Source organism: Babylonia areolata, chromosome 22 (genome assembly GCF_041734735.1).
Source record: "Babylonia areolata isolate BAREFJ2019XMU chromosome 22, ASM4173473v1, whole genome shotgun sequence".
NCBI classification, from domain to species: Eukaryota; Metazoa; Mollusca; class Gastropoda; order Neogastropoda; family Buccinidae; genus Babylonia; species Babylonia areolata.
Genome location: NC_134897.1, coordinates 6,095,704 through 6,108,203, shown reverse-complemented (window position 1 = coordinate 6,108,203; position 12,500 = coordinate 6,095,704). Strand labels below are relative to the sequence as shown.

Sequence of the window (12,500 nt, the reverse complement as noted above, 5' to 3'; positions counted from 1 at the left end):
CTTACTCTGTGTGTGTGTGTGTTTCTATCTCTCTCTCTCCTTTTCTCTGTCTTTATCTCTCTGTTTCTATCTCTGTCTCTGACTCTGTCAGTCTCTGTCTTTATCTCTCCTCTTTCAATGTGTTCAATAAACTGTTTCTTTTCATTTGCAGAGGAAGTGACCACCAAGAAAATTCCAAAACCAAGTAAGTCGTGAATCGTGGTGTGTGAAAAGTACACACATTTGACGTACGTGTGTGTGTGTGTGTGTGTGTGTGTGTGTGTGTGTGTGTGTGTTGTCAGTACAACAAACAGTTAATCTGACAATAAATGGTTTCAGTCAGTGTGTGTGTGTGCATTCATGTGCATGTGTGTGTGTTTGTTCGTCTCTTTATGTGTGTGTGTGTGTGTGTGTGTGTGTGTGTGTGTGTGTGTGTGTGTGTGTGTGTGTGTGTGTGTGTGTGTGTGTGTGTGTGTATTTCTATTTGTACTTCTCTTTTTGTCACAACAGATTTCTGTGTGTGAAATTCGGGCTGCTCTCCCCAGGGAGAGAGCGTCACTACACTGACAGCGCCACCCATTCTTTGTATTTTTTCCTGACTGCAGTTTTATTTGTTTTCCTCGTGGATTTTTATACAACATTTTGCCAGGGACAACCGTTTTGTTGCCGAGTGTTATTTTTACGTGCGCTAAATGCATGCTGCACACAGGACCTCGGTTTATCGTCTCATCAGAATGACTAGCGTCCAAACCACCACTCAAGGTCTAGTGGAGTGGGATAAAATACTGGCGACTGCCGGTGTAATTCGAACCAGTGTGCTCAGATTCTCTCGCTTCCTGGAAGGACGCGTTACCCCTAGGCCAACACTCCACATGTGTGTATGTGTGGTTGCAGACATATGCTGTCTATGTCATGTTTTATTTATCAGATGAATTAGTAAGTCAGTTACCAAACTTTGGTCCATACCACCCACTTTTCCACTCTTCCTGGTCGGCCCACTTCCTTTGCCATCTTTCCCTTCGTTCTTACCCCCTCCTTCACTCACTTCCACCAGTGGTCTTGCGCGATTTAACTGCTCTCCTGGGAACACAGTATGCGCACCCTGCATACAAGTTGTACAGTTGATGGCGGCGTGAGTGGCTGGACCACTGGAGGGAAAAGACATTGAGCACAATGAGGAGAGTGCTTCAGAAAGAGCCCCCTGGAGAGAAGGCAAAATCGTTTGTAGTGTCGCAAAGTGACAAAGCAATTTAGAGGTCCGCCCCATGTAGCGTATCCACTAGGCCATTGGGATTCGGGTCTGCAAATACCCAGGTCCGTTTTCTCACAGCTGTGGTAGTCCATTGCCGTACAACATACAGACAGGCAATCACACACACACACACACACACACACACACACACACACACACACACACACAAGAAGAATATAGCCAAACACATCTCCCCCTTAAAACCGCTGTCAGGCTGCTAATCGAATGCCAATTCAGGAAGCAACAACATTTTTGTGGTGGGCTATTTTGTTTTGAAATTAAATTCCTTGAATTTTTATTTCCGATCCCCCCTTCCGTCCTTCCTGGCTTGTTTCGTTTTGACAGTCAGCTTTCCACTTAGATCCTGGTGTCAACAGAGTCGTGTCAAAAACATGTTTGTGTTTTCTGTGCTCACTATGTTTTGTCCTCGTTTCATGGAATTGTTTGAGAGAGGCCTGGGTTCATCAAGTGACTGGCCAGAAACAAAGAAAAACAAGTATTGCATGCTTTGTACAAACCTTTCACACCATATCACGCGTAACGTAAAAAAAAGTTAAAGTGTGTGTGGGGGGGGGGCTGGGGGGGTGTATGTGTGTGTGTGTGGGGGGGGGTGTTTGTGTGTCTGTCTATGTGTGTGTGTCTGTGTGTGTCTGTGTGTGTGTGTGTGTGTGTCTGTGTGTGTGTGTGTGTCTGTGTGTGTCTGTGTGTGTGCCGGATACAATGCCTGGTGGCAGAATGACTTTCGGGGGGGGAGCAAAAGCAACAACCCCAAAACAAGCATTCAAGCCGAATGCGACGAAATCTGAAAAGCTGTGGATTACAAATGACTTTTTCACAGTAGTACTCAGTTTTCTCTGGGTCTTGTCTGTGGACGTTACGTATCACAGACATCTGTAATCTGCCTCTGTTTAAGCTCTAAATGTCCATGTCATCTTTAAATCAGCTGGCTCACTACTATAGAGACAAGCTGTGTGTGATGATTTGCCCCACCAGCTGTGTCTCGTTGTGTGCATGTATTGATGGAGGGTGCATGGTCACTGTCCTTCCCCAGATATCCGGATTACAGGGGCCGATTTTGTAGACGAGGGGAAGCGACTGTACCTGATCTGCAACGCCACAGCCACAGAGCAGCCCCCGGAAGATCTGGACTGGTTCCGGGAGGGCAACAGACTGCAGGTTGGCTTGGAGACTGTCCTTCCTTCATTCCTTCCTCCCTTTGCTCATTCTCGTTTTTCCATTGCTTTTGTGTGCTTGTTTAGTTCTGATGAAATATAGTCGTGTTAGAAGTGTATGTGTTTCTTGCTCGCCATTTGTACGTCTTCATATCAGTGGGAGTAGTTGTATAATACATTGTGTTATGAATGGACATCGTTACTCATTTGTTGATTGATTAATCTATTGATGCATATTTTTATGAGTTTATATATGTATAAATGTATATTTATTTGATCAGTTGCCTATAATCTTATCAATTGATACATGTATTTACATGTAATCATGGACACTTAGAATCACGGCATTCAGAAACCCAAAATGAAAGGAAACTGTACAAGTACAAAACAAAAGAAAGTCAGCGAAATTTTAGATCTTCATGCAGTTACTGTTGTCATACACGGAGGATCCACAATGTTCATTTGTTTCGTGCCATTCTTGCACCCCATTATTTATTCTTTTTTTTTTTCTAATCATTAATCAGCATAAATAATTTCGGCAGACATGTATACAAAATGCATCACCACTGACATCAAAACAAAGCACAACATACATTACGGACAGACTGTTCTTTCTTAACGCGGTCTTTGGAGCCTGATTCTCTATCAATGGCGCGTCTTCCTCACCCAAATCTTGTGTTGCACAGACAAGCGAGGAGAAGGGGATTTACATACGGAAATTCGTCACTCTCTCCACATCCACCATCGTCAGCATTCTGGAGATCAAGCACGCACGCCTTGATGACGCAGGAGTCTACGTATGCAGAACGTCCAGTCTTGACGTCACCAGCTTCAGGGTCAACGTCCTCAATGGTGCGTCAAAGGGCGGTGGTGGTGGTGGTGGTGATGGTGTGGGTGGCAGATCATTTGTGGGAGACAATGGGGGAATGGTGGGCCTGGCTGACAGAAAGTGGGAGGTCATTCTCTCTCTCTCTCTCTCTCTCTCTCTCTCTCTCTCTCTCTCTCTCTCTCTCTCTCTCTCTCTCTATTGTCGAGAAAAGGAAGACATGGAATTCAATTAATTCCGGGAGCAATCGAGATATTTTTACTGTTATTTGCAGATGACGTTGTTCTTTTGTCTGGAACTGTTAGGGGTTTACAGAACCAATTAAATGCATTGAAAGAAGAAGCAGACTATTTGGGTTTAACAGTGAACATGGATAAAACTAACATTATTGTATTTAGAATGGGTGGACATCTGTCAGTGCACGAAAAATGGCTTTATGGAAATGAGGATGTTAAAGTTATAAATTCATATAAATATTTGGGAATGATATTCTCAACAAAATTAAGCTTAAATTATGCTTGGGAAGAATCTTGCAGGAAAGCAAAGAAAGGTGTTATTGAAATATTGAATTCATTAAAAAAAAAAAGCTTAAGTCTATTGATTACTGTTTGTTTTGGAAAATGTTCGATACACAGATTGAACCTATACTTACATATGCAGCCGAAGTTTGGGGACTAAAGGTAAATTCACAGATGGAAAAAGTACATACTTATGCAATTAAACGTTTTTTAAACGTGCCAATTCATTCATCCAACACAATGTTATATGGGGAAACAGGTAGATATCCTTTGTATATAAGAACGTTTGTAAAATGCATTAAATATTGGTTGAAATTATTGAAACTTCCACAATCACGTTTACCCAGACAGGCTTACGAGATGATGCTGTTACAAATGGAATTAGGAAAAGAAAACTGGACTTATAGTGTAAAAAAGGTTTTGTCTGAACACGGTTTTGGAATTGTGTGGATGTATCAGGAAGTGGGAAATGAACAGCAGTTTATATCAGAATTTAGAGATAGATTGATTTGTTCTTTTAAACAAAATTGGCATTCAGATATGGAAAGCAAAGAGAAATATAGTTGGTTTTTCTCATTCAAAAGTATATTTCATACTGAAAAATATCTAACAGCCATCACAGATAAGTGGCACAGGTTAAATTATGCAAGATTTCGGCTACGGACATTTGGTTTCAATGCAAATAAACTGTGGTTTCAACCTGCAGCATCCACAGAATTGCCATGTCCTTTGTGTGCATCTAGTGTAGATGACGAAAAACATTTTTTGTTTCATTGTAAATTATACGATAAAGTAAGAGAAAAATGTACATTTTTGTAATCTCATCTAGCTAAAAGACATGATTTTTTTTTCTGTTTTATCGTCTGATGATGAATATATCATACAGTCAGTAGCTAAATTTATCTCAGAAGCACAAAAAATAAGGCATAATCACAATGATCAGAACACACTAGAGTAAATGAGGAGGATATCCATATGTAAATTTTATTTTCTTATGTTAATTTGGTAAGGTAGATAATTGATATATTGAACTATTTCACTCATAGAATGGGTGGTCGAGTTTGTATGATTAGTTTCTTTGTGTGTGTGTGTGTGTGTGTGTGTGTGTGTGTGTGTGTGTGTGTGTGTGTGTGTGTGTGTGTGTGTGTGTGTGTGTGTTCCGTGTTGCTTAATGTATCGTGAGAGAGTTATATTTAGAGATTTTTTTGTTTGTTTGTTGATGAAATGCTGTTAAGCAGAATGTTGCTTTGCATTTAAGGGGATTTAAGAATTAATCCCCGTCACCCCCTTGTCAATAGACCCTTACAGGTAATGACAATAAAAATGTCAAAGCGTCAAAAAAGCGTCTCTCTCTCTCTCTCCCTCTCTCTCTCTCTCTCTCTCTCTCTCTCTCTGTGTCTTTCTCTCTGTTTCTCTGTCTCTCTCTCTGTCTTTCTTTCTCTCTCTCTCTCTCTCTCTTTCTCTCTCTCTCCTCTCTCTCTCTGTCTGTCTTTCTTTCTGTCTCTCTCTCAAAGCCCAGAAGATGAAAATCATTTCATGTATAACTGCAAAGGATACCAAGATTTGCGGCAAAAATGTACTCCATTCAATACAGCTTTGGCACAGAAAAAATCTGTTCAGCATACTGATGACAAAAAATGAAGTTGTGATACGCTTACTTGTAAAGTATGTATCCGAGGCAGTAAATATACGCAAAGTCTACTACAGCTCCAAATACTCATTATTCACCTGAACATTTTTGCGGGCTCAAAAGAGAAAAAAAAACCTATAAATATAAAGGAAGAGTACCATTTGGATAGTCAGTTTCGCCATTATATTCATATGATGTATTCTTACTGAGATTATTGTATTCCTATGTTACATGCAAACATATTTATTATATTTTTTTAAAATCTGTTTGTTTTCCGTACATTGTTCAAACCTTGGAATCGAAGGACTGGAAAGGGCACATTTCTCCCTGTCACATGGACTTTAAAGCTGATGACAGAATGTGAATTTCATCTTATACCTGTTTGACTTCAAATCTGTTTTCCTTTCTGTTTAATTTTGTTTGTTTTGCACAGTTTTGTTCTGATTTGTAACCCCCACTTCCCCCACCCCCCATGTCACTAGAGCTCCACAGTTAATGACTTTAACTCACTCAGTACGGCCAGTCCTCTCTTCTCCTCTACACAGACTCCTCGGATGTCCAGTGGGTGTCTGAATGACCCAACCTTTAGCTCCCGTCGTCAGAATTGTGGTATTATTTGTCAACATTCACCTCTTCAGTATAAGAGCCTTCCACTTGCAATATTTTGATGGTGGTAATTGGGGTGAAACGCTGTTAACGTCGTCTCTTTCGCCGTTCGTATGGAGAGAGTTAAACATTTCGGCGTTCAGTGTTCTCACTCTCTTATTTTGCGAATTGGTGTGGTGAGCACGCACACGCGCAAATGTAATGATGGCCAATGCAATATCCGACCGATCCAAATGCCAGGAACATTTTGTTCTTTTCTGCGTGCTGATGTTGCACCGATGTGTGAGACCGGCGAGATGGAGATGGTTCAGATCTCTGACGTCACGACACATAACGGAACGCCTTCATGTGCATGCACATGCCGCAGGGGAGAAAACTGCCTCCAGAAAACAAATCAGACAGACATACCCCCTCGTTCAAGTGAGTGCTTTTGGTATTTGAGACCCCTGAAAGCAACAGGAAAATAGGAAGCAGGTTGAGGAGATGAGGAAGAAGAAACTCAATACTTCACTCCAACAAGCTGTTCTTACATCATTGGTATTTCAGCTTCCAACGATTATTTTTCCACAGGACTTATTCATATGCCACTGAGAGAACCGCTTCAACCCAAAGCAAGACATCGCTCATTGCCAGGAAGAAACAAACAAAACAACATTACTGAATATGAAAAAAAAACACATAAACCACACAAAGAAACAAACAATAGGAGGAAATGAACAAAACAGACACACAAATGCAAGCGAAGGTTGAAGACAGGATGGAGGGAAAGAGCGTGGAATGGCAGGATGGAGGGAAAGAACGTGGGATGGCAGGATGGAGGGAAAGAACTGGAATGGCAGGATGGAGGGAAAGAACGTGGAATGGCAGGATGGAGGGAAAGAACTGGAATGGCAGGATGGAGGGAAAGAGCGTGGAATGGCAGGATGGAGGGAAAGAACTGGAATGGCAGGATGGAGGGAAAGAACTGGAATGGCAGGATGGAGGGAAAGAGCGTGGAATGGCAGGATGGAGGGAAAGAACTGGAATGGCAGGATGGAGGGAAAGAACTGGAATGGCAGGATGGAGGGAAAGAGCGTGGAATGGCAGGATGGAGGGAAAGAACTGGAATGGCAGGATGGAGGGAAAGAACTGGAATGGCAGGATGGAGGGAAAGAACTGGAATGGCAGGATGGAGGGAAAGAGCGTGGAATGGCAGGATGGAGGGAAAGAACTGGAATGGCAGGATGGAGGGAAAGAACTGGAATGGCAGGATGGAGGGAAAGAGCGTGGAATGGCAGGATGGAGGGAAAGAACTGGAATGGCAGGATGGAGGGAAAGAACGTGGAATGACAGGATGGCATGATGGAGGGAAAGAACTGGAATGGCAGGATGGAGGGAAAGAGCGTGGAATGGCAGGATGGAGGGAAAGAACGTGGGATGACAGGATGGCATGATGGAGGGAAAGAACTGGAATGGCAGGATGGAGGGAAAGAACGTGGGATGACAGGATGGCAGGATGGAGGGAAAGAGCGTGGAATGACAGGATGGAGGGAAAGAGCGTGGAATGACAGGATGGAGGGAAAGAGCGTGGAATGACAGGATGGAGGGAAAGAACGTGGAATGACAGGATGGCAGGATGGAGGGAAAGAACGTGGGATGACAGGATGGCATGGTGGAGGGAAAGAACGTGGAATGACAGGATGGCAGGATGGAGGGAAAGAACGTGGGATGACAGGATGGCATGATGGAGGGAAAGAACGTGGAATGACAGGATGGCAGGATGGAGGGAAAGAACGTGGGATGACAGGATGGCATGATGGAGGGAAAGAACGTGGAATGACAGGATGGCATGATGGAGGGAAAGAACGTGGAATGACAGGATGGCAGGATGGAGGGAAAGAACTGGAATGGCAGGATGGAGGGAAAGAACGTGGGATGACAGGATGGCATGATGGAGGGAAAGAACGTGGAATGACAGGATGGCAGGATGGAGGGAAAAAACGTGGGATGACAGGATGGCAGGATGGAGGGAAAGAACGTGGAATGACAGGATGACAGGATGGAGGGAAAGAACGTGGGATGACAGGATGGCATGATGGAGGGAAAGAACGTGGAATGACAGGATGGAGGGAAAGAACGTGGAATGACAGGATGGAGGGAAAGAACGTGGGGTGTCAGGATGGCAGGATGGAGGGAAAGAACGTGGGGTGTCAGGATGGCAGGATGGAGGGAAAGAACGTGGGGTGTCAGGATGGCAAGATGGAGGGAAAGAACGTGGAATGACAGGATGGAGGGAAAGAGCGTGGAATTGCAGACTGTTGACGAGCGGTATAGAAAATGCAAAGCTTCTTCCCTCAGCACGACGACGGCAATGGCTGAGTGCATGGCAGGGATGGTTGTGGCTGTGCTGGCATCTGGCCTTCTGGAACAACACATTCCTTCCAGACTTTGTTTTGAAACAGTGTGTCAAAGAGCGAAGGCACACACGTTGAGGTTCTTTGAAGTTTCGTTTCTTTTCCAAGCCATAGTTATTACTTGGTAAATTTGTTGAATGAACCTATGCGTGTGCATATGCGCGCGTGATTGTTTGTTTGTTTGTTTGTGTGTGTGTGTGTGTGTGTGTGTGTGTGTGTGTGTGTGTGTGTGTGTGTGTGTGTGTGTGTGTGTGTGTGTGTTGCTCGCGTATATGTGAGCGAGAAAGGGAGAAAAAATCAGCCGACACAGCGAAAAGGTTAGATTGACAGACCGAAGATTGGGATGTTCTGATTCCCACCCCATCAGAGGCCTATCACTGTGGAGTGTTGTGGCCCCAGTGGCTAACAACCACAGCAGTGTGCTGAGGACTGGCGGGAAGACAAAGACTCCTGTGGCGTCACAAAACACGTGTCAGTGATAGGATTGTAAAAAGACACGAAGAGTGGTGTCAGTTGTGTCCTAAAACTTGGCATAACATCGTCTTTTTTAATGTCCAAAGGATCCCCATAGCAAACTCAGTCTCAGTTGGTTCAACGGTTCAACAACTAGTTGTGGCAGAGACTTTCGTAAAATCTTTTCTAATTCTTCAATTGATGCAACCAGCGTCATTTTGCTGATGTTTCTGTCGTGGTTGGTGGATGCTTGGTACGTTTTGTGTCTCCATAGACAACTCTGACATGAATCCCTGGATCACTGATATGGGTGATTTTACCTCTAATCCCTTCAGTGCCAGGGGAAAACAGTAGAAAGTGGTGCTGAAGTCAAAAAACATTATCCAAAACAATAAGCCTAAAACTGACCAGCCGCCGTGGCGAAGTGGTTAGCGTCGCGGAATGACGGCTGGGAGGACGCGGGTTCGAATCCCAGCGGAGGTGGGTTTTTCGGCCCGTGGCCGGCTCCTACCCAGAGACGAGTGTGTTGCGGGCTTTAATGGGGAGACTTTGTACACACACCTACACACACACACACACAGAGTCGAGTGTCATCCACTTCAAGGATGCGTCTTTGGGTGTGTTGCTCCAATTACCTGACCAACACTGCAAGTGTTTGTATCTCTCGGGCCTGGTTAACGCCGGGATATCATTATGACAGGAAGCGTAGAGTACAACCTTGTTACGCAGTCACAGACCAAAACCTCCATAGCAACATCGTCATCGTCATAGTTATCCTCCTCCTCCTTCGTCATCATCAATATAAACAAAACAGCCTCAAAGTCTGTGGCCTTTCATGCCCTGCTCTCATGGTGACCTCAGTTTCGATACCCCTCCACTTTTGTGCTTGGGGTGAGTCCTGTCAGTGTCTTCAGTGTCGGCAGATTCATGGGGGGCTGTTGTTGGTAGCGGTCTCCACTGTGGGAGGGACGCTCACTCAGTCTGGCTCCGCGACTAAGCCATTATTGTCGTTAGTAAGGAGCTTAGTAGGTGGTGTCCTAAGTACCTTGAATCAGAACAGGCACCACTGAACACCACCGAAGTGACTCAGCAGCAGTTCAGGGTCTCCTCTGGTGTGTGGCTTCCTGGCGCCCTAATATCGATGGTTCCCTGCGGACTGCCGACGCTGGAACTGTGACGGACGAACCCGGGTGTGGCCGTGTCTGGGGGAATCTAAATGAGCGGCGTGGGACTAATGCCACTGAAACGGTGCAGATGATGGGGCAGCAAAAAAAATAAAAAAAATGAAAAAAAGCCTTAAACTGAGAAAATGGTCTGGAGATATAGCACTCTACATAAACTGTGTGAATAACAGGTTTGAACACGAACTGCTATGGAAGATCGGAAGCACTCCACTATCTACCCGCTAGGCGTTGCTAAGACCCTCAGATTAGAAAATCTCAGATTTAACTACTAGGCGATAAGTTAATAAACAGTTATACGCTTGAAAATATCGTTGATGATGTGTCTGCGAGACTGTTTCTGATGCTCTCTCTTTTGTGTGTTGCAGGCGACAAGAACAACGTGAAAAGAGGTAAGTTGCGATCTGCTGTTCTTTTTACATCACGTGCAGCTGATAAAGCACAGACACTAGCACGCTAACAGACAGACGCGCTGAGTGGCAGACACACAGTCTGGAACTTGTCGTTTATTCCTTGTTTCGCAGGCTGCAAGCTGTTCACACCTTCCATCTTGAGCTGTGTGCTAACAAAGACACTGACTCTTTATAAGATGATGTCCTCTTAAGTGTTTCTATAGATTAGAAACAAAAAAGAAAAAGAACAGAAAAGGACAAAGTGAAAAAAGACAAAATGACATTCTGTATCTTTGTCATATTTTGATTTAATATCAAAATGCAAGAGAGGGAATTGTGAACGCACTGAATCTTGTCCTTATAAAGCTTGCTAAGGACACGGAGAAGATAAAGCGTGATAAGGACACGGAGAAGATAAAGCTGCGTGATAAGGACACGGAAAAGATAAAGCGTGATAAGGACACGGGGAAGATAAAGCGTGATAAGGACACGGGGAAGATAAAGCGTGATAAGGACACGGAGAAGATAAAGCTGCGTGATAAGGACACGGAGAAGATAAAGCGTGATAAGGACACGGGGAAGATAAAGCGTGATAAGGACACGGAGAAGATAAAGCGTGATAAGGACACGGAGAAGATAAAGCGTGATAAGGACACGGAGAAGATAAAGCGTGATAAGGACACGGGGAAGATAAAGCGTGATAAGGACACGGAGAAGATAAAGCTTCGTGATAAGGACACGGAGAAGATAAAGCGTGACAAGGACACGGAGAAGACAAACAAAAATACGATGAAGAAAAGGGGGAAATAAGAACTGAACAAAAAAAGATGTTGGTGTTTCCCAGCGTGGTCATAAGCACGTGCTGATCGACCAACATTACCACGAAGATGAGAAATGTTTTTGAAGTCTTATTTATGAAAATATCTTGATCGAAAACTCTCTCTCTCACACACACACACACACACACACACACACACACACACACACACACACTAAGAGTGAGTGGGAGAGATCAAATGATATAGTTGTTATTATTTGTTGCGTGTCTGCATTGAGAACAGGGTGTGCTATCTGAGTGTGTCTTTGCCTCTAACTGCAGGGAGAGGGTGTGCTATCTGAGTGTGTCTTTGCCTCTAACTGCAGGGACAGGGTGTGTTATCTGAGTGTGTCTTTGCCTCTAACTGCAGGGACAGGGTGTGTTATCTGAGTGTGTCTTTGCCTCTAACTGCAGGAGCAGGGTGTGTTATCTGAGTGTGTCTTTGTCTCTAACTGCAGGGACAGGGTGTGTTATCTGAGTGTGTCTTTGTCTCTAACTGCAGGGACAGGGTGTGTTATCTGAGTGTGTCTTTGTCTCTAACTGCAGGAGCAGGGTGTGTTATCTGAGTGTCTTTGTCTCTAACTGCAGGGACAGGGTGTGTTATCTGAGTGTGTCTTTGTCTCTAACTGCAGGGACAGGGTGTGTTATCTGAGTGTGTCTTTGCCTCTAACTGCAGGGACAGGATGTGCTGAGTGTCTTTGTCTCTAACTGCAGGGACAGGGTGTGTTATCTGAGTGTGTCTTTGTCTCTAACTGCAGGGACAGGGTGTGTTATCTGAGTGTGTCTTTGCCTCTAACTGCAGGGAGAGGGTGTGTTATCTGAGTGTGTCTTTGTCTCTAACTGCAGGGACAGGGTGTGTTATCTGAGTGTTGCCTCTAACTGCAGGAGCAGGGTGTGTTATCTGAGTGTGTCTTTGTCTAACTGCAGGGACAGGGTGTGCTATCTGAGTGTCTTTGTCTCTAACTGCAGGAACAGGGTGTGTTATCTGAGTGTGTCTTTGCCTCTAACTGCAGGGACAGGGTGTGTTATCTGAGTGTGTCTTTGCCTCTAACTGCAGGGACAGGGTGTGTTATCTGAGTGTGTCTTTGCCTCTAACTGCAGGGACAGAGGTGGACCACACACAGGAAACAGGCCGCCAGGTGGACTCGGCAGCCGTGGAATTGCATCATCACCTGCACGTCACCGCTGTCGTCACCTCGGGTACTGCCTTTCTTCTCACTTACATCCTCTCACAAGTCACGTGATGTGGAGTCCTGTGGAATCTCTCGATCCAGACCTACT

The 12,500-nt window shown here is 44.5% G+C and overlaps 1 protein-coding gene across 2 annotated transcripts in view; it reads left to right on the top strand.

Annotated features, from left to right (window-relative positions):
* Positions 1–12,500, top strand: part of LOC143297299 (zwei Ig domain protein zig-8-like) — a 223,532-nt gene that overhangs the window by 205,888 nt on the left and 5,144 nt on the right. Inside the window, exons 4-8 of one of the 2 annotated variants that reach the window (XM_076609573.1) lie at positions 152–184; positions 2,283–2,407; positions 3,090–3,255; positions 10,379–10,402; positions 12,321–12,419. In XM_076609573.1, the coding sequence (XP_076465688.1) occupies positions 152–184; positions 2,283–2,407; positions 3,090–3,255; positions 10,379–10,402; positions 12,321–12,419 (447 nt within the window). Of the gene's footprint in view, positions 1–151; positions 185–2,282; positions 2,408–3,089; positions 3,256–10,378; positions 10,403–12,317; positions 12,420–12,500 lie in introns of both variants that reach the window. The other variant, XM_076609572.1, reaches the window with a different exon arrangement.